The sequence below is a fragment of the Hemitrygon akajei genome, chromosome 19 (genome assembly GCF_048418815.1).
Source record: "Hemitrygon akajei chromosome 19, sHemAka1.3, whole genome shotgun sequence".
In the NCBI taxonomy this organism is placed as follows: domain Eukaryota; kingdom Metazoa; phylum Chordata; class Chondrichthyes; order Myliobatiformes; family Dasyatidae; genus Hemitrygon; species Hemitrygon akajei.
Genome location: NC_133142.1, coordinates 65,644,570 through 65,664,261, shown reverse-complemented (window position 1 = coordinate 65,664,261; position 19,692 = coordinate 65,644,570). Strand labels below are relative to the sequence as shown.

The 19,692-nt window shown below is 42.9% G+C and overlaps 1 protein-coding gene and 1 long non-coding RNA gene across 2 annotated transcripts in view; one reads left to right on the top strand and one right to left on the bottom strand.

The window, feature by feature from the left end:
* LOC140742129 (uncharacterized) overlaps window positions 1–19,692 on the top strand; it is a 501,191-nt gene that overhangs the window by 371,007 nt on the left and 110,492 nt on the right. The gene's annotated exons all lie outside the window — the stretch shown is intronic.
* Window positions 1,131–18,212, bottom strand: brk1 (BRICK1 subunit of SCAR/WAVE actin nucleating complex). The gene is made up of 3 exons (XM_073072663.1): window positions 18,026–18,212; window positions 9,079–9,161; window positions 1,131–1,716 (listed from the first exon to the last, which is right to left on the bottom strand). The coding sequence occupies exons 1-3, from the start codon at window positions 18,141–18,143 to the stop codon at window positions 1,690–1,692; spliced, it is 228 nt and encodes a 75-aa protein (XP_072928764.1). The 5' UTR covers window positions 18,144–18,212; the 3' UTR covers window positions 1,131–1,689.

The following is a 19,692-nucleotide window of genomic DNA, read 5'->3' as shown; positions in this document are numbered from 1 at the left end:
CACACTTTTAGATTTAGTACTGACGACATATATTATCTGTATGTTTGCATTAATCTTATTTTTGTGCCCCTTTATCAATAAATACTTTTAAAAATAGTACCATCAGACTTCAACGGACCTCTCTATCTTTGCTGGTAAGTGACCCAGTTACGGGGTACGTAACAGGTGATATACAAACCTAGTAGAGTTATTGACCCCTTCCTGTTTCTAACTTTCACTCAGAGACTGTTGTACATGAAAATCCCAGGAGATCAGCAGTTTTTGAGATACTCAAACCACCCCATCTGGCATCAAGAATTATTCCATAGTCAAAGTCTCTTATATTACTTTTATTCCCAATCCGGAACTTTGGTCTGAACAACAAATGAACCTCTTGACCATGTCTGCACACTTTTATGCATTGACTAGATGGTCTGTACATACCAACTGTGTGAAAAGGTACAACAGTACCTCTTTCGCCTCAGACGGTTGAAGTTTGCTATGGGCTCCCAAATTCTAAGAACTTTCTATAGGGGCACAATTGAGAGCATCCTGACTGGCTGCATCACTGCCTGTTATGAGAACTGTACTTCTCTCAATCGCAGGACTCTGCAGAGAGTGGTGCGGACAGCCCAGCACATCTGTAGATGTGAACTTCTCACTATTCATGACATTTGCAAAGACAGGTGTGTAAAAAGGGCAGAGGGCAGCTCCATGATTTTCTGCTGATCCAGGCATCAAGCAATTTAGATACAAGACCACTGCCTCAAAGGTATTTACCCAACCCCAGTTGACCAAAATCCTCCACACTATTATTCTGCCCAGCGTCAGCCATACGACATTTCACCCTTAACCTATGACCTTTAACTCTAATCTCATCCAACCTCACTGGAAAAAAGCCTGCTTGCATTTACCTTATCTATAAGCACTCATTTTAAATATACCTCTATCAAATCTCCCCTTTCTCCAGTGTTCTAGGAATAAAATCCTAACCTATTCAACCTTTCTCTATAACTCAGGTCCTCAAGTCCCAACGACATTCTTATAAATTTTCTCTGTACCAAATCCTCCCTCCCATTTCTCACTCTCATTAATCCACAAAACAAAATAAAACCTTCAGGTACAATATCAAATAAAATTTAATGCCAAAATGTTTTAAACCATTTTATTTTTAATATATAGTGACACACATTGGAGCAATGAAAACAAACAATAAAATGACAATTTACTTGTTGTACACTCCCAGCAACTCCAAAAAATTTGTTACATATGAAACAGTCATTATTCCCTCATCCAAGGAGCAGGCTAGCCAGCTGGCAGGCTGGAGATTACAAACTGTTAAACATTTTATCAAGAATAAAATGGAAAGACAAGACTCTACTCACAATACACTTGAATTAGAACACAATACTTGAAATCAAGATTTAAAAAAAACACTCCACCATGAACAGTTGGCACAAATTTTCGACCCAATCTACAACTCATTGTTTTATTCAGTGCCACCATCTTTAAAAATGAGGGAATTACCTTGGAATGGAACTCAAGTCTGAATTACTTTGAGCTCTCTTGTTAAAAAGCCTTTAATGATCGAAAGAGTTAAGATAGAAAAGTAAAGGTTTGATGGCTAGGCAAGTCACGGCATCTGTTTTTCCCTGACATGATTCCATCGAGTTCATGACCACTCCAAGCGGAGGTTGAAATGCCACCGGTTTAGGTCAGAGTCTCACCCTTTGTTACCTGCAGAGCAAGCAAATATGCATTGTTAATACCAAACTTTTGATTGCAATCATCATGAACTGGTTCATTCATACTCAGCTCCTCCCAACAGCTCATCACCTCCTTAACATTGACAGCATCCATGTGCAAAGCAGGAAAATGGCACCCACCTTCAAGGATTTGGTAGTAGGGATAGTACATTCATAGTAGAGAATAGTGAGCACCTTCACTCCATCTGAAACAAGTTAGGATTTCCTTGTGTCTACCATTTTTATTTCAATCCCCTTTCCAATGTCAGTCCATGGCCTCCGCTACTGTCACAATGAGGTCACACTCAGGTTGGAGGAACAACTTCACAGATTCCACCTGGAGAACCTTCAACTGGATGGCATGAACATCAATTTCTTCCCCTACCCCTTCTTTCTCTTCTCATTCCCCACTCTTTTCTTCTGCTCCCCTGACCTATCTCTACCTCATTCTCCTATGGCCAACTCTATTATCTTCCTTCTTCAGCTCTACCTTTTCCACCCATCACTTCCCAGCTTATCACTTTATCCTCTTCTCCCCCACCAACCAACCTTCCCCTTTACTTGGGTTTCACTTACCATGTTTAAACTTTCCCTGCCCACCCCACTCTCTTATACTGGCTTCTTCCTCTTTTCCAGCCTTCATCAGCCCCAAAATGTCATTTTTACCCCTTTCCATAGATGCTGCCCGAGGCTGCTGAGTTCCTCCAGCATTTGTGTGTTGCTCAACATTTCCAGCATCTTGTGTAGGGATTAGTGAATTCTGGCTCTGCGCGGAGAGAGATAGGGGAATGAACATGTACCAGAGAGATTTTAAAAAAGGGTTGCTATAGGTTTGGTACCAGGCAGTGAAAATCTGTAACAGCTCAACTGGGTTGAGTCACAAACTGCAGGCTAAAGTGAACACATACCTGGTTACTAATCCACAATGGTTGCACAAAACACCAGAAGAGAAGTTTGCCATTGTATATACAAGGTACAGGCAGAACTGCACGCAGCTCATATAGTACACACTGGCCACTTTATTAGGTACAGGAGTGGTCCTCTGCCACTCTGCCCATCTACTTCAAAGTTTGACATGTGTTCAGATTCTTTTCTGAACACCACTGTTGCAACGTGCGATCTGAGTTACTGATGCCTTCCTGTCCGCTTGAACCAGTCTGGCTACCTCCTCTGAACTTTCTCATTAACAAAACATCATTACCCACAGAACTACCACTCACTGGATTTTTTTTTTGTTTCTCACACCATCCTCTGTAAACTCCAGAGACGTCTGCGTACGAAACTCCTAGATGATCAGCTGATTCTCAAACCACCCTGTCTAGCAACAATTTATTCCATGGTTAGAGTTACTTATGTCACATTTTGTTCCCATTCTGTGTTGGGTCAGGACAACAACTGAACCTTGTGACCATATCAGCATGGTCTTGCATTGAGTGCTGTCACATGATTGGCTAATTAGATATTTGCATTAACAAGGAGTACCTAATAAAGTGGCCACGAGTTTAATACTGGAAAAGGCTTACCTCATGTACAAACAGTGCATGGGTGGGGGGGGGGGGGGGGAAGATGTAGATGAGAATACGGAAAACTTAGGATTGGGCGCATTCACTCCGAGATGAATGATTTGTCTGTTGATGTCCACTTATAATAAAGAGCAAGTTTGTTCTGAAGATAAACCTCAACTCCATGTGAATTCTTTGTCTACAATTCCCAGCACCACTACTTGCTGATACCATCAGGCAGGAGGTTCAGAAAACTGAGATCCACACCACCAGGTTTAAGAACAGCAACACTGGCAATCATCAGGCTCTTTCAACAGTCTACACAACCTTAACCCGACCTCAGCCACAGAACACTTCCGACTACCTCTTGCATTACCATCGGCTTCACTCATTGTCTCTCTTCCCCCGCCCCCCAGTCCCACCAGTCTTGTATAATTTGCATGGCCTTATTTGTACAAATATGCCTGTAATGCAGCTGTTTCCACTGCACCCATACCACACCATAATTGCACTTTACTAAATAATATCAGTTGCAAACACATTGAACCAGGAACAGTTCTATCATTAGTCTCCTGAACCAGCATGGATAACTTCACTCAACTCAACACTAAACCGATTCCACATCCATGCACTAACTTTCAAGAATCTACAAGTTCTCAGTATTATTTATTTATTCTTTGTATGTATTTGTAGTTTGTCTTTTGCACATTGTTTGTCAGTCTGTAGTTTTTCATTGATTCTATATTTCTTTGTTCTACTGTGAACGCTTGCAAGAAAATCAACCTCAGGGTAGTATATTTGACATACATGTACTTTGATAATAAATTTACTTTGAATGTTGAACAAAGTAGAACTGAAATGTAGCTGGTTTTGCCATCAAGCGTACAGATCAAGGGTGCTCGCACCATTCTCCCACAAAATTCAAATTATTTCTTCCCTCTTTTCACATTCCAAGCAGTACTCCTAACTGCAGGGCTAAATATTGTCTGTGTACCTCAATCTTCCATAGCACTGTTGATCAAAATTGACCTCAAAGTTTCAACTAACACTTCTATGCTACAGAATTGTAGCAGTTAAGTGTAACGCCAACACCAGTGATGGTGATTTCACACTGCCTTGGATCACCTGGACTATACAAATTCCTACATCAGGATGCTGTTTATTGACTTCAGCTCAGTGTTTAACATAATCATTCATACAGTTCTGATCGAAAAGCTCCAAAACCTGGGCCTCTGTACCTCCCACTGCAACTGAATCCTTGACTTCCTAACTGGAAGACCATAATTTGTGCAGATCGGAAATAACATCTCCACCTCACTGACAATCAACATATACTCATCTTAGGGATGTGTGTTTAGCACACTGCTCTATTCTCTATATCACAACTATGTGGCGAGGCACAGCTCAAATCCCATTTATAAATTTGCTGACAACACGATACAGTCGGTCCTCCTTATCTGCGAGTTCCGCAACCGCGAATCGAGAAAACCCAGAAGTGCTCTTCCAGCACTTGTTGTTCGAATGTGTACAGACATTTTTTTTCATGTCATTATTCCCTAAACAATGCAGTATAACAACTATTTTACATAGCATTTATATTGTATTAGGTATAAGTAATCTGGAGATGATTTAAAATATACCGGGCGGATGTTCGTGGGTTATCGTGGATTGGGATTGAAAAAAAATCGGAAGTTCTCTTACTAAGTAAGTAGGAACAGGTACATCCGGTATTGTTTAGCGCCAGTTAGTCAAACGTTTGTCTTAGTATATAGTATATATTTTACCTTTCTATGCATATATAGCACTTAAGAACGTATGTTTCAGCACTGGGCTTGGGAACAGAAGTTCCCGAGTTCGATCCAGTGACAGAGCACTCCCAAGCACGCTCTTCATCTGTACCTGCTTGATGTGGAGGATCAAAAACCCAAAACCCAATAATTAAACCACTGCGTTACTTAGTAACAATTGTAGCTTTCATCAGGGCAGGGCCTTTCTCACTTTATCCTTTAAAATTGTTCCGATCGTTGACCGACTATAGCCTAATGCTTCTCCAATGACCGATGGCGTTTCACCACTTTCTGATCGTTTTATTAGTTCCACTTTATTTTCAATCGTGATTGTGATTATTTTCATGAACAGAAACACTGCGGACTCAGAGCTCTGCCGCCAGGTCCTAATGTCCACCGCACTGAGACAGGTAGAATAAGGTCTGGGGTTCTGCTGGGTCCTAAGGTCCACCACATTGAGACAGGTTGAAAAAGGGACTTGAGCATCCGCGTATTTTAGTTTCCGCGAGGGACCGGGAACCAATCCCTTGCGGATAAGGAGGGCCAACTGTAGTTGGTAGAATTTCAGATGGTGACAAAAAAGGGCATACAGCAGCAAGATACATCAGCTAGTTGAGTGGTGTCAGAGCAACACCCTTGCCCTCAATGCCAGCACGATAAAAAAAAACTGATCGTGGACTTCAGAAAGGGCAAGTCAAGAGAACACATACAAGTCCTCAGAGATCAGAAGTGGCAAAAGTGAGCAATTTCAAGTTCCTGGATGTCAATATTTCTGAGGATCTATCCTAGGCCCAACATATTGATGAAGCTACAAAGAAGGTGTGACAGCAGCTATATTTCATTAGAAGTTTGAGGAGATTTGGTATGTCACCAAAGACCCTTGCAAATTTCTACAGATGTACCATGGAGAGCTTTCTAGCCAGCTATATCATCTGGTATGGTGGGGGGGGGGGGGGGGGGGGAAATCAAAACAAGCTGCAGCAACTTGTAAACCCATCATGTGCACTAGCCTCTGTAATATACAGGACATCTTCAAAGAATGATGCCTCAAAAAGGCAGCATCCATCATTAAGGACTACCATCACCCAGGACATGCTCTGTTCTCATTGCTACCATCAGGAAGGAGATCCAGGAGCTTGAAGGCACACACACAATGATTCAGGAACACCTTCTTCCTCTCTGCCATCTGATTTCTGAATGGACACTGAATCCAAGAACGTTACCTCACTATTTTTTTTTAAAAAATTTTTTGCTATATATATCTATCTGATCCTGGTGAAGGGCCTCAGCCTGAAACATGGACTGTACCCTTTTCCAAAGATGCTGCCTGGCCTGCCGAGTTCCTCCAGCATTTTGTGTGTATTGCTTGGATTGCCAGCATCTGCAGATTTTCTCATGTCTGTGATATTACAAATAAAGTTAACTTTAAAGTAGAGACAAATACAAAAAGTCAATGAAGGTGTAGAGGGAAGCCAGGTTTAAGGAAAAAGAAAGCACTTATCGGCAGGGGAAATCAGGAACAGGTGATCAGGAGAGGTAGTCCTGGAACCTGATGCAATGTAAGGTGAATTGAAAGATGGTTGGAGCCAAGAATCAAGATGTTATGAAGCTGAATGAGCGGATAGTCACCCAAAATTCCACAACAGTGATATAATAAAATCTATTCCAAAGTTGAGCAGCACAGTAGCATGGTGTAAAAGAAAATAAAATTTTATCGTCAAGCTTGACTAGCTAAGTACTGCTCAAGATTTGCATCATGAGGGAGACAAGATGCAGACTTGCTTGTGCTAGCTAGCAATAGATCATGCCAGTGGTGAAGCATTGTCTGAGTGTCTGGCTAGTAGAGGAACTGAATGTGGATGTGCAGTTCTAACTTTGTATAACACCCAGAAACATTTGTGAACTGGCTGATACCCAACAAGTGCTTCCTGAAATTACTGACCAAGTATGTTTAGCAGTTGGCTATTGCCCAAAATTTACTGTACAAATTTTAAAATGTAATCTGACATTGGCAGAGTCATAAGGCTACAACTCCTCGTGATTACGTATTAAAGGGTTAACCATATACTAAGGTCTGTGTCTTTCTTTCTTTGATAACAGGGTAAGTTACAGTAAAATATGGTAGAAGATTCTTCAACACATAGCAATTAGCGTAACACTATTATAGTGCCAATGACCCTTGTTCAATTCTGCCTCTGTCATAAGGAGTTTGTACAATTCCACAAGACCGCATCAGTTTCCTCCCACATTCCAAAGATGTACAGGTTAGTAAGTTAATTGGTCAGCCTAGGCTCATTGGGCAGGAAGGGCCTGTTACTGTGCTATTTGTTCACTATGTGCTGTGTCATATGATGTGGACAATCATGCTTTTTCCATGACCAAGATTGTTCTTGGCAATTTTTTTTCCTCTACAGATTTGGTTTGCCATTTCATTCTTCTGGGCAGTGTCTTCACAAGATGGGTGACCCCAGCCATTATCAATGCCCTTCAGAAATTGTCTGTCTGACATCAGAGGTTGTATAACCAGGACTTGGGATGTGCACATATAGCTGCTCAAATGACCGCCCACCACCTGCTCCTATGGCTACAGGTGGGGTGGGAGGGGGGAAAAGAGCCAAGCAGTTTCTACACCTTGGCCAAGGGTGATCTGCAGACTAGTGGAAGGAAAGAGTGCCTTACACCCCTTTTGCACAGCCACCCCACCACCACTGTCTCTCTGAATAAATAATAAGTGAAAACTGCAAGGGTCATCTGTAACATTTGCTTCTACAGAATGTTACTTTTCTCATTGGACTTTAAATCTGAAGAAAAATGACTATTGCACAAGAGGCTGACATAAATAAGTTACATGGAAATAATGTCCCCATCACAAATGTTTTACTCAACAGCAATGTATTAGAAGAAATGTTGGTTACAAGAGCCATGAGGGTAATGTTGCAGCTCTACAAGTCTCTAGCTAGATAACAAAACATAGGAGCAGAATTAGGCCATTTGGCCCATCGAGTCTACTCTGCCATTTCATCATGGCTCATTCAATTTTTTCTCTCAGCCCAATCTCCTGCGTTCTCTCATAACCCTTCATGCCTTGACCAAACAAGAATTTATCAACCACTGCCTTAAATATACTCAATGAATTGAACTCCACAACACCCTATGGCAGAGAATTCCATAGATTCACCACTCTCTGGCTAAAGAAATTTCTCATCTCCGTTCTAAAAAGATGCCCCTCTATCTTGAAGCTACGCCCTCTGGTCTTAAGGCTCTCCCACCATATGAATATTTGTTTTGTTCTGGTCATCTATTTCGAGGAAGGATGTGGAAGCTTTAGAAAGGGTGCAGAGGAGATTTACCAGGATGCTGCAGAGATTAGAGATAATGTCTTGTGAGGAAAGGTTGAGTGAATTAGGGCTTTTCTCTTTGGCGGATGAGGTGACTTTTTGCAAGTATCAAGGGGTACAGATGGAGTTAGACAGCCAGCACCTTTTCCCCAGGGTGGCAATGGCTAAACCCAGAGTAGATCCTTTAAGATAAAAGTGGAGGTAAAGTCAGAGGCAAGGTATTCCCCCCCCCCCCCAAAAAAACACAAAGTGTCTGGAATGCACTGCTGGGGGTGGTGGTAAAGGCTGATACAGTAGGAACATTTAAGAGACTCTTAGATAGGCACGTGAATGAAAGAAAATGCAGGGTTATGGGTCGTGTGTTGGGAAGGGTTACATTGATCATAGAATAGGTTAAAAGGTCATCACATCATGAATCGAAGCTTCCTGTACTCTCACTCAGCAGCTCACTAGAATCGATTTTGAAATTTATACAGTCAAGTAGTGCAGAGGAAGCAATGTAATTGCAGCAGGACTTAGACAAATTGGAAGAATAGGCAAAAAAGGGGCAGATGGCGGAGCAGACTCGATGGGCTGAATGGCCTAATTCCGCTCCTATGTCTTATGGAATGCTTTATACAGATAACAGAGGAACCTCTCAAAGCTTTAGTAGTATTCAGTAGTACATCAAATAATTAAATGTTTCCTCTCAAGTAAATGTCCAATCAGGAAACCACATCCCTCTTACCCGTGCTTCAATGTACTCAATCCTTCGTTCTAGAGCTGTTAGCTTCTCATTCAGTGTGGCTAGCCGGGAACGGCAGGACATGTCTGCAAAGACAAAAAGAAACCACATTACATTTCTAGGGTCACGTGACAGACAGAAGGTTTCTCTTTCAGGGAATTAAGGCTGCAAAGTAACATCAATGGTCAACCCACCTTTTTTAAACTTTACCTCCAGATACACTTGAGAACACAGGAGTCTGCTGATAGTGGAATATGGAGTCAATGGAAGAACTCCAGCCCTATCACCTCCCTGCATTCCCCCCCCCCACTACCCACCTACCCCATACCTGGTTTCACCCATCTCCTTTACCTCCCCCACCTTCTTCCCCCTTCCTTTCCAGTCCTGACTGAGAGCTGACAAATGGCTTTCAATCCATTTGATTGTGCTCCTAAACCCTCTTCTGGCCCCTTCTTTTACAATGCTGATGAAAGGTCTTGGCCCAAACATTGACTGTTTATTCTCCTCCATACATACTGCCCAACTTGCTGAATTTCTCCAGCATTTTGTGAGCAGTGCTCAAGATTTCAAGGTTGTTGATTTCGTCTCCAGGACACAAGAATAAAGGAGAATGAAATAATTGTTTCACCAAATTTGATGCAGCACAAAAAACATTAGGATAAACACCGCAAAAATAAAAACACACGAGTATAAATACATAAGGTAGCTTATATACATTGATTGTTATGTCTGCGAAGTGTTGCTAGGCACAGGAGAGTCTGTATATAAAGCGACTGACAAGAAATGTCAGTGGTGGGGTGGGTTCATGGACAAAGGTGTTGATCAATCACTGCTTGGAAAAGCTACTGTTTGAGCCTGGTGGTCCTGGCATGGAGACCATGAAGTCTCTTCCCTTATGGGAGTGTGACAAACAATCCATGAGCAGGGTGGGTGGGATCCTTCATGATGTTACTGGCCTTTCCTTGGTGCTTTTCTGTATACATGACCCCAGTGGCAGGCAGGCTGGTGCCAGCGATGAGTTGTCCTGTCTGTCACAGTGCAGTCTCCATACCACGTACTGATGCAGCACATCAGGATGTTCTCTACTGCACATCTGTAGGAGGATCAAGCACAGAAAAGGAGAGTCTAGCTCTCTTCGGCTCCTCAGGAAGTGCAGGCACTGGCGAGCTTTCCTGATTGTATTCTGGGAACACGAGAGGTTGTGCAAGTTTCAAACTGCTCAAAGTTTCCACTGCTGTGCTGCCAATGTAAAGAGGGATGTGACTGGATGCAAGCTCGCCTGAAGTCAATAACCATCTCCTTTATCATGGTGACATTAAGAAAAAAGGTCATTTGCCTGGCATCAGGTCTCAAGCTTTTCCACCTCCTCTTTATAGACCATCCATTCATTGTTGCAGCATCCATTGAGCTCAATCCAGCCAAATGAGGGGTATTGCATTTTGAGAAATCACCTCATTATGATCTTGCACTTTATCATTTACCTGCACTGCACTTTTTCAATAGATGGTGCAATTCATTCAGTGATACAACATTCAATCAATTCATTCGTTTTAGAAAACAGGCCTTTCTGGCCCAATAAGCCCATACACCCAATAACATCCACGTAACCTCCTAACCTGTACATCTTTGGAATGTGGGAGGAAAAGCTCGAGCATGTAGATATTAAGAGGATGTGCTGTTGCTTTTGGAAAGCATCAAGTTGGATAAGTCACCAGGACCAGACGGGATGTACCTCAGGCTACTGTGGGAGGCGAAGGAGGAGATTGCTGAGCCTCTGGCGATAATCTTTGCATCATCAATGGAGACAGGAGAGGATCTGGAGGATTGGAGAGTTGCGGATGTTGTTCCCTTATTCAAGAAAGAGAGTAGAGATAGCCCAGAAAATTATAGACCAGTGAGTCTGACTTCAGTGAGTTGATGGAGAAGATCCTGAGAGGCAGGAATTGTGAATATTTGGAGAGGTATAATACGATTAGGAATATTCAGCATGGCTTTGTCAAAGGTAGGTCATTCCTTACGAGCTTGATTAAATTTTTTGATGATGTGACTATACACACTGATGAAGGGAGAGCAGTAGATGTAGTGTATATGGATTTCAGCAAGGCATTTGGAAAGGTACCCCATGCAAGTCTTATTGAGAAAGTAAGGATGCGTAAGATCCAAGAGAACATCGCTTTGTGGATCCAGAACTTTGCCCACAGAAGGCAAAGAGTGGTTGTAGACGGGTCATATTCTGCATGGAGGTCAGTGACCAGTGGCGTGCCTCAGGGATCTGTTCTGGGACCCCTGCTCTTTGTGATTTTCATAAATGACCTGGATGAGGAAGTGGAGGGATGGGTTAGTAAATTTGCTGACGATACAAAGGTTGAGGGTGTTGAGGATAGTGTGGATGGCTGTCAGAGGTTACAGCGGAACATTGATAGGATGCAAGACTGGGCTGAGAAGTGGCAGATGGAGTTCAACCCAGATAAGTGTGAGGTGGTTCATTCTGGTAGGTCAAATATGATACCAGAATATAGCATTAATAGCAAGACCCTTGGCAGCGTGGAGGATCAGAGGGATCTTGGGGTCCAATATGGTTGACTCTGTGGTTAAGAAGGCATGTGATGCATTGTCCTTCATCAATTGTGGGACTGAGTTTAAGACAGCCACCACCATCATCCCCGTGCCGAAGAAGTCTTCAGTATCATACTGCAATGACTACCGTCCCGTTGCACTTACATCCATCATCATGAAGTGTTTCGAGAGGCTCGTCATGAAGCACATCATGACCCTGCTGTCCCCCTCACTGGACCCCCTGCAGTTTGTGTACCGTCCCAACCGCTCAACAGACGCCACTGCCATCACCCTCCACCTGAACAAAAAAAAAGTCATGTACGTTTGAATGCTGTTCATAGACTTCAGTTCAGCATTCAACACAATCACCCCTCAGAAACTGATTGGAACGCTAAGCCTAATAGGCCTGAACACCTCCCTCTGCAACTGGATCCTAGACTTCCTGTCTGGGAGACCTCAGTCAGTCTGGATTGGGAGCAGCATCTTCAACACCATCACATTGAGCACGAGGGCCCCCCAGGGCTGTGTGCTCAGTCCACTGCTGTTCACTCTGCTGACCCACGACTGTGCTGCAACACACAGCTCGAACCACATCATCAAGTTCGCCGATGACACGATCATGGTGGGTCTCATCAGCAAGAACGACGAGTCAGCTTACAGAAAGGAGGTACAGCGGCTAACGGACTGGTGCAGAGCCAACAACTTGTCTCTGAATGTGAACAAAACAAAAGAGATGGTTGACGACTTCAGGAGGGCACGGAGCAACTACTCTCCTCTGAACATCGATGGCTCCTTGGTACAGATTTCTTGGTGTTCACCTGGTGGAGAGTCTCACCTGGTCCCTCAACACCAGCGCCATAGCAAAGAAAGTCCAGCAGCGTCTCTATTTTCTGCGAAGGCTGAGGGAAGTCCATCTCCCAACCCCCATCCTCATCACATTCTACAGGGGTTGTATTGAGAGCATCCTGAGCAGCTGCATCACTGCCTGGTTCGGAAATTGCATCATCTCGGATTGCAAGACCCTGCAGCGGATAGTGAGGTCAGCTGAGAAGATCGTTGGGGGTCTCTCTTCCCGCTATGACAGACATTTACACCCCATGCTGCATCCGCAAAGCAAACAGCATTATGAAGGACCCCATGCACCCCTCATACAAACTCTTCTCCCTCCTGCCATCTGGGAAAAGGCACCAAAGCATCCAGGCTCTCACGACCAGACTGTGTAACAGTTTCTTCCCCCAAGCCATCAGACTCCTCAATACCCGGAGCCTGGACTAATACCAACATACTGCCCCCTACTGTGCCTATTGTCTTGTTTATTATTTCTTGTAATGCCTGCACTGTTTTGTGCACTTTATGCAGTCCTGGGTAGGTCAGCAGTCTAGTGTAGTTTTTTGTGTTGTTTCCTATAGCACCACGGTCTTGAAAAACGTTGTCTCGTTTTTACTGTGTCCTGTACCAGCAGTTATGGGCGAAATGATAATAAAAAGTGACTGGACTTGAAGAGCTGAGAGGTAATGTTGCAGCTATATAGGACCCTGGTCAGACCCCACTTGGAGTACTGTGCTCAGTTCTGGTCGCCTCACTACAGGAAGGATGTGGAGGTGCAGAGAAGACTTACAAGGATGTTGCCTGGATTGGGGAGTATGCCTTATGAGAATAGGTTGAGTGAACTCGGCCTTTTCTCCTTGGAGCGACGGAGGATGAGAGGTGACCTGATAGAGGTGTACAAGATAATGAGAGGCATTGATCATGTGGATAGTCAGAGGCTATCTCTCCCCCCCCCCCCACCCCCAAGGCTGAAATGCCTAGCACAAGACGGCATAGTTTTAAGGTGCTTGGTAGTAGGTACAGAGGAGATGACAGGCGCAAGTTTTTTTTAAAAAAAAATAAACGCAGAGAGTGGTGTGCGTGAAATGGGCTGCCAGCAACGGCAGTGGAGGCAGAATAGACTCCTGGATGGATACATAGAGCTTAGAAAAATAGAGGGTTATGAGTAAGCCTAGGTAGTTCTAAGGACGTGTTCGGCACAGCTTTGTGGGCCGAAGGGGCTGTATTGTGCTGTAGGTTTTCTATGTTTCTATGAAACCAAAGTAAACAGGAATCCCACACCATCACAGGTAGAATGTACAAAAGTAAACAAGAGATTCTGCAGACGCTGGAAATCAACAGGATAGGGAGCATCTATGAAGGGGAGCAAATGGCCCAAAGCATCAACTTTTTATGCATCTCCAAAGATGCTGGCTGACTTACTGAGTTCCTCCAGCATTTTATGCATGTTGCTCTGGATTGCCAGCATCTGCAGAATCCCTTCTGTTTTTGGTTGTCGTTAAATAGAAACTTTTAGGAACAAATACTGTTTGCTTCAATTAAAAGCTTGGCCACCCAGCCCCAACGCAGTTCAAGCGAGAAGCTTTCTTCCTTTGCAGCTGCCAATGGTTGCACATGTACCAATACTTTTTTAAAAAAACAAGCAGCATTTATATCCAGCATGAAGCAATGTCAAGATCTGGAATAACTCCTTCTGTGGAACCACAGACCATGACTGCTTTCTAGACCAAAAGAGAAAAAATGCAGATCAGGCCCTATTTAACTGAATAGGTGGTGATGACTGTTTAGCATACAATGGGATGTGGATTAGTGGCAGTGATCACTGATAAAGAGATAAAAGTTCAAACCCCCCCCACAGTGACTGTCCCACACCCCTCCTCCTAAACACAGCTGGGGAGTTACATTTAAGTACTGCAGAAGTTTCTATGGCTCTTAGAGGGACATGGGAGTAGAAGTAGGCCATTCAGCCCACCGAGTCTGCTTCGCAATTATTGTCCCTCAACCTCATTCTCCTGTCTTCTCACCGTAACTTTTAACGCCCTTACTAGTCAATAACTTATCAACCTTTACTTTCAACATTCACAATGACTTGGCCTCCACAGCTGTCTGTGGTGATGAATTCCTCCAATTCCCCACCCTCTGGCTAAACAAATTCCTCACTGCTCTAAAGGTACGTCCTTGTATTTTGAGACTGTGCCTTTTGATCCTAGACTTCCCTGCAATAGGAAACACCCTCTCCACATCCACTCTATCTAGACCTTTCAATATTCAAAAGGTTTCTTCTACACTCCTGAGAGTACAGGCCCAGAGACATCACATATACATCGAAATTGCAGCGAAATGCCTTTATTCATCACATATACATCGAAATGCATCACTTGCGTCAGTTATGGGCTGGAAGTGGCCCGCAAGTGTTGACACACTTCTGGCACCAACGCAGCATGCCCACACCTTACTACCCCTAACATGCACATCTTTTGGATGTGGGAGAAAACCAGAGCATCTGTAGGATACAAGGCCATGAGAAGAATGCACAAATTCTTTATAGACAGCAGTAGGGCCTGAACCCTAATCTTACGGCTGGCACAAGTGTTGTGCTAACCTTTGTACTAATAATGCTGAACTAACAACCCAGAGTTCAAATCTCATCACAGCAATTGTAGGATTCAAGTTCAGTAGACAATGTAGAAATCTGGTCTAAAACAATTAGTTATGGTGACCATAAAGCACACTGAACGGGTGCAAAAACCTATCTGGTTCAATAATTTCCACAAGGCAGTAAATGTGCTACCCTTCTCCAGTCTAGCCTGTCTGTAATGCCAGACCGCATCAACAAGACTGGATCTTAAATGCGCCCTGAAAGTCTCTCAGTTTAAGGGCAAATAAGAATTTGCAATAAATGCTCTCCTTGAAACAATACCAGGGTGTGCAAAAACAAATTTGAAGAATTAGAATCAGGTTTATTATCACTGTCTTATATGATGTAAAATTTGTTTTGCAGCAACAGTACAGTTCATACACAAAATTACTACAAACTGCGATCAATTACAGAACATCATGTGCAGTGCTGTATGACCATGATCGTTCTTGGCTAATTTTTCTATAGAAGGGGTTTACCATTGCCTTCTTCTGGGCAGTGCCTTTACAAGACAAGTGGCCTCAGCCATTATCAATATTTTTCAGAAGTTGTCTGCCTGGGTCAGTGGCTACATAACCAAGATGTGGCACGTACCAGCTGCTCATACGACCAACTACCAGTTGCTCCCAAGGCTTCACAAGACTGATTGGGGGAAGGGGGGTAGACTAAGCAGATGCCTCGCCTTATCCAATGGTGATCTCCAGGCTAGAAGAGGGAAGGAGTGCCTCACAACTCCTTTAGTAGATACACATCTCCACCTCACCATCTAAACTCCTCCCCTGCACTAATTTAAATATGTATTTCTTATTATAACTTATGTTTTTGTATTGTACTGTACTGCTGCCCCAAAACAACAAATTTCCTGCATATACCAGAGATATTAAACCTGATGACAGCCGTGAAAAGGGGGCAAATCCCTGATGGCGAGGGTCTTTAATGATGGATGCTGCCTCTTGAAGATGGCCTCAGTGGTGATTTGAGGCATAAAATCAGGCACAAATCTACTGGGACACGAGAGATTCTGCATATGCTTGAAATCCAGGGTAACACACAAAATGCTGAATGAATTTAGCAGGTCAGGCAGCATCTATGGAGAGGAATAAACTTAAATTCAATTTATTGTTATTCAATTATACACACGTATACTGCCAAACAGAACAACATTCCTCTGGATCAAGGTACACACCAGAAATTATTACCTTATCACTAGCATCATTTTGAAGAGCCCAGCTTTAGCAATTTGGAATATAGATGAAGCAAGTGTCAGCAATGCAACAGCCTGGTAAAGAAACACCAATGCCCAGGAATGGAAAAGGCTACAGAAAGTGGCCCAGCCCCACACAGGCAAATCCCTCCCCAGCACTGACCATATTTACACTGAGTGCTGCTACATGAAGCAGTGCCCAAAGACCCCCATCATCTCTTCTCACTTCAGGAACAGTTATTACCCCACGACCATCAGGCTCCCGAGTCAGCATGGATTAACTCCATTGCCCAGAACTCTGAAATGGTTTCACAACCTACAAACTCACTTTCAAGAACACTTTAAGATATGCTCCCAGTATTTTTTAAATTTGCAGTTTGTCTTTTACACGTTGGTTGTTTGCTAGTCTTTATGCACAGTTATTGCATTTGTTTATTTTTTCTACAAAAAACTGCAAGAAAGCGAATCTCAAGGTAGTATATAGAACAGATACATATTTTGATAATAAATTTTGATGTTACTTTTACTTGTGCTCAAGACAGATAATGCGATGTTTTAGTCTCTTCAGGAGTTCATCTCTTCAATGTCATTTCTGACCATCTATCCTGGGTCCAACATATTAGTGCAGTTGCAAAATAGGTACACCAACAGCTATTTCATTAGGTTTGAGGAGATTTGGTATGTCAGCTAAGAGTGGAGCAAATTTCTACAGAATTACTTCAGAGAGCATGCTGACTGGCTACATTACTGTCTGGTATGGAGGGGCCACTGCACGGAATCAGAAACGGCCGCAAACCCAGCCTGAGCACCAGCCTCCCCAGCATCCATCATCAAGGACCTCAACAATGTCCTCTTCTCATTACTACCATCAGAGGGAAGGTATAGAAGCCTGACAACACACTATTAGTGTTTTAGGAACAACTTCTTCCCCTACACCAGACTTCTGAACAAACAATGAGCCCATGAAAACTACTTCACTATTTTTATTCATTTGCATTAATTATTTAATATATCCTGACTGTAATTTATTATTATTAATGTATCACACTGTTCTACTGCCACAAAACAAAAAAATTTCACAACGTACCTGTATGCCAGTGATAATGACCCCTACTCTGATTCTATACCGATGTTCTAACAACCGGTTGAAGGAGGTTTAAAAACTCTTTAACACACTATTGAACACACCGGGAGCCCATGCTCTTCAATGTTTTGTGAATTTCAGGTACGGCTATTTAGGGCCTGATTAGCTTAAAGCAGCAAGGAATCTGAGAAGTAATTTTTATGAACATGTAACAGCGTTGGTACATTCAACAGATATTCCTTACTTGAAGAAAATTCACAATGCTTATAACATTTGCATGAGTAATACTGTAACAGACGACAGTTGCAATCCGCTAAAGACCACTGCACTGCAAACACTGTCTAAACAGACACGAAGGATGGTTACTTCGGCTTCGCAGAAATGGTGGTATCGGAGGAGCCTGCTTTTTAAATCAACAACTGATGCGGCGCTTACCAAATAAATAGTGCGCCCTTCAAATATCACTGCTATCATTTTTAACCAATAACTGGACATTAGATGCAATATTATTTTTTCTACCAAGGGTTCTGCTAATACCGGATATTAGCGGAACCAGGCCACAAGCCCCGGCATTGCAGAGACCCACTGGAGTGAACAAGTGAGGAAAGGAAGCTCTCCTCTTATTGCCCCGGCTGCTTACCAAATGAATTGAGGAAATCGGCAATCTTCTTGATACTGCTAGTGATGACTTCAATGTATTCCCTGTTAGCCCAGTCTTGGTGAATCTCTCTCTGCACCGGATCTCCTTGCCCCGCCATGTCTCAAAAACAACGGAGATGAAACAAGTCCATTTGTATTCGTGGCGGTGATTGGCTCTCAGACCGCCCGTCCAACGCGATGAACAATTCAATTGGTCCAATCTAACCCGGAAGGAGGAATTCGGCCAAGATTATTGGCCAGGAAGGAGGTCAACGAGACGAGCTTTTCCATCAATTAAAATCTGGAAAGGGCCCAGTCTTTGGTGACGAACATATTTGGTTGACTATTTTTCAAAATTGATTTCATTAAATAACAAGATAATTAGATTAGCGAGACGAAATTGAAGTAATGATGACGGAGAGAAGAATTCAATTGGTTGCGATGAAAGGACAAAATATATGTATCACACACAAAATGCTGGTGGAACACAGCAGGCCAGGCAGCATCTATAGGGAGAAGCAATGTTGACGTTTCGGGCCGAGACCCTTCGTCATATATGTATGATGTCTACATCCACCCCCAATTACTCGTAAGGTCGTATGCACCACTTTTGGATGGCTGCAATTTTTCAGTAAAGGCGCTCCCACGGTGCGGCTATATTTATTATGGAAAAGGGCGTGGACCATGACCGATTTGTCGCAGTTCGTTCATAACATAGATTTAGCAATGCAGCCTTATTTTAATTGTTTGAATCTCTCCAGCAACCTTTTGAAAATGATAGATTGCTTTGAGGTGTTACAGTTCTGAAACGTTGTAACGCGTATTACTATTGTGCAATATGATGTCATTATCAGTGTGTCGGTTTGTTGCAACACCATCATACACGTACGTCTAAGGTAGCTAAGCAACATAATAGACTTGTATCATGATTCGCCTCAGCAGAGAAATCACAAGACAAACAAATAGAAATCTGAACAATAGTTCGTATTTCTGGTATTATTTTTCTGACAATCTGATCAGTGGGAGGCAAGTATTAATTTTAAATTTGTTACGTCATAAAAGTGCTCACACCGATTTGTGCACTGATCTAATAAAATTAGCGTCCTGAATTATTAACTTATTTTTCTACACAGACTCTGCCTGACTTTCTGAGTATTCTAATATATTTCATATGTTTAAAATCTGATAAAAACAATATGTAAAACTAAGTATGTTCATCCTAAACTGAGCCAACATTTCTAAATGCAAATTAGATTAACAGGTAACTATGCCCTAATAAGTACAGGCTGACTTAATGTACTCAAAGATCAATCTATCCCTTCCCTGCCACATAGACCTTCTTGCGTTAGCCATTTCCACTCTGGGAAAAAGTCTCCGGCTTTCAAGGCCTCATCATCTTATGCACCTCTAATCCTGCTTTGCTCCAAAGAGAAAAGGCCTAGCTCACACAACATAAGACCTTAAGAGAGAAGAACAGAATTAGGCCTTTCAGCCCAATGAGTCCACTCGGCTATATCATCATGGCTGGTCCATTTTCCCTCTCAACCCCATTCTCTGCCTTCTCCCAGGAACCTTTTATGCCCTCAATAATCAAGAATCTATCAGCCTCTGCATAAATACACTCAATGATCAGGCTTCTACAGCCCCCGTGGAAAAGAATTTCACAGG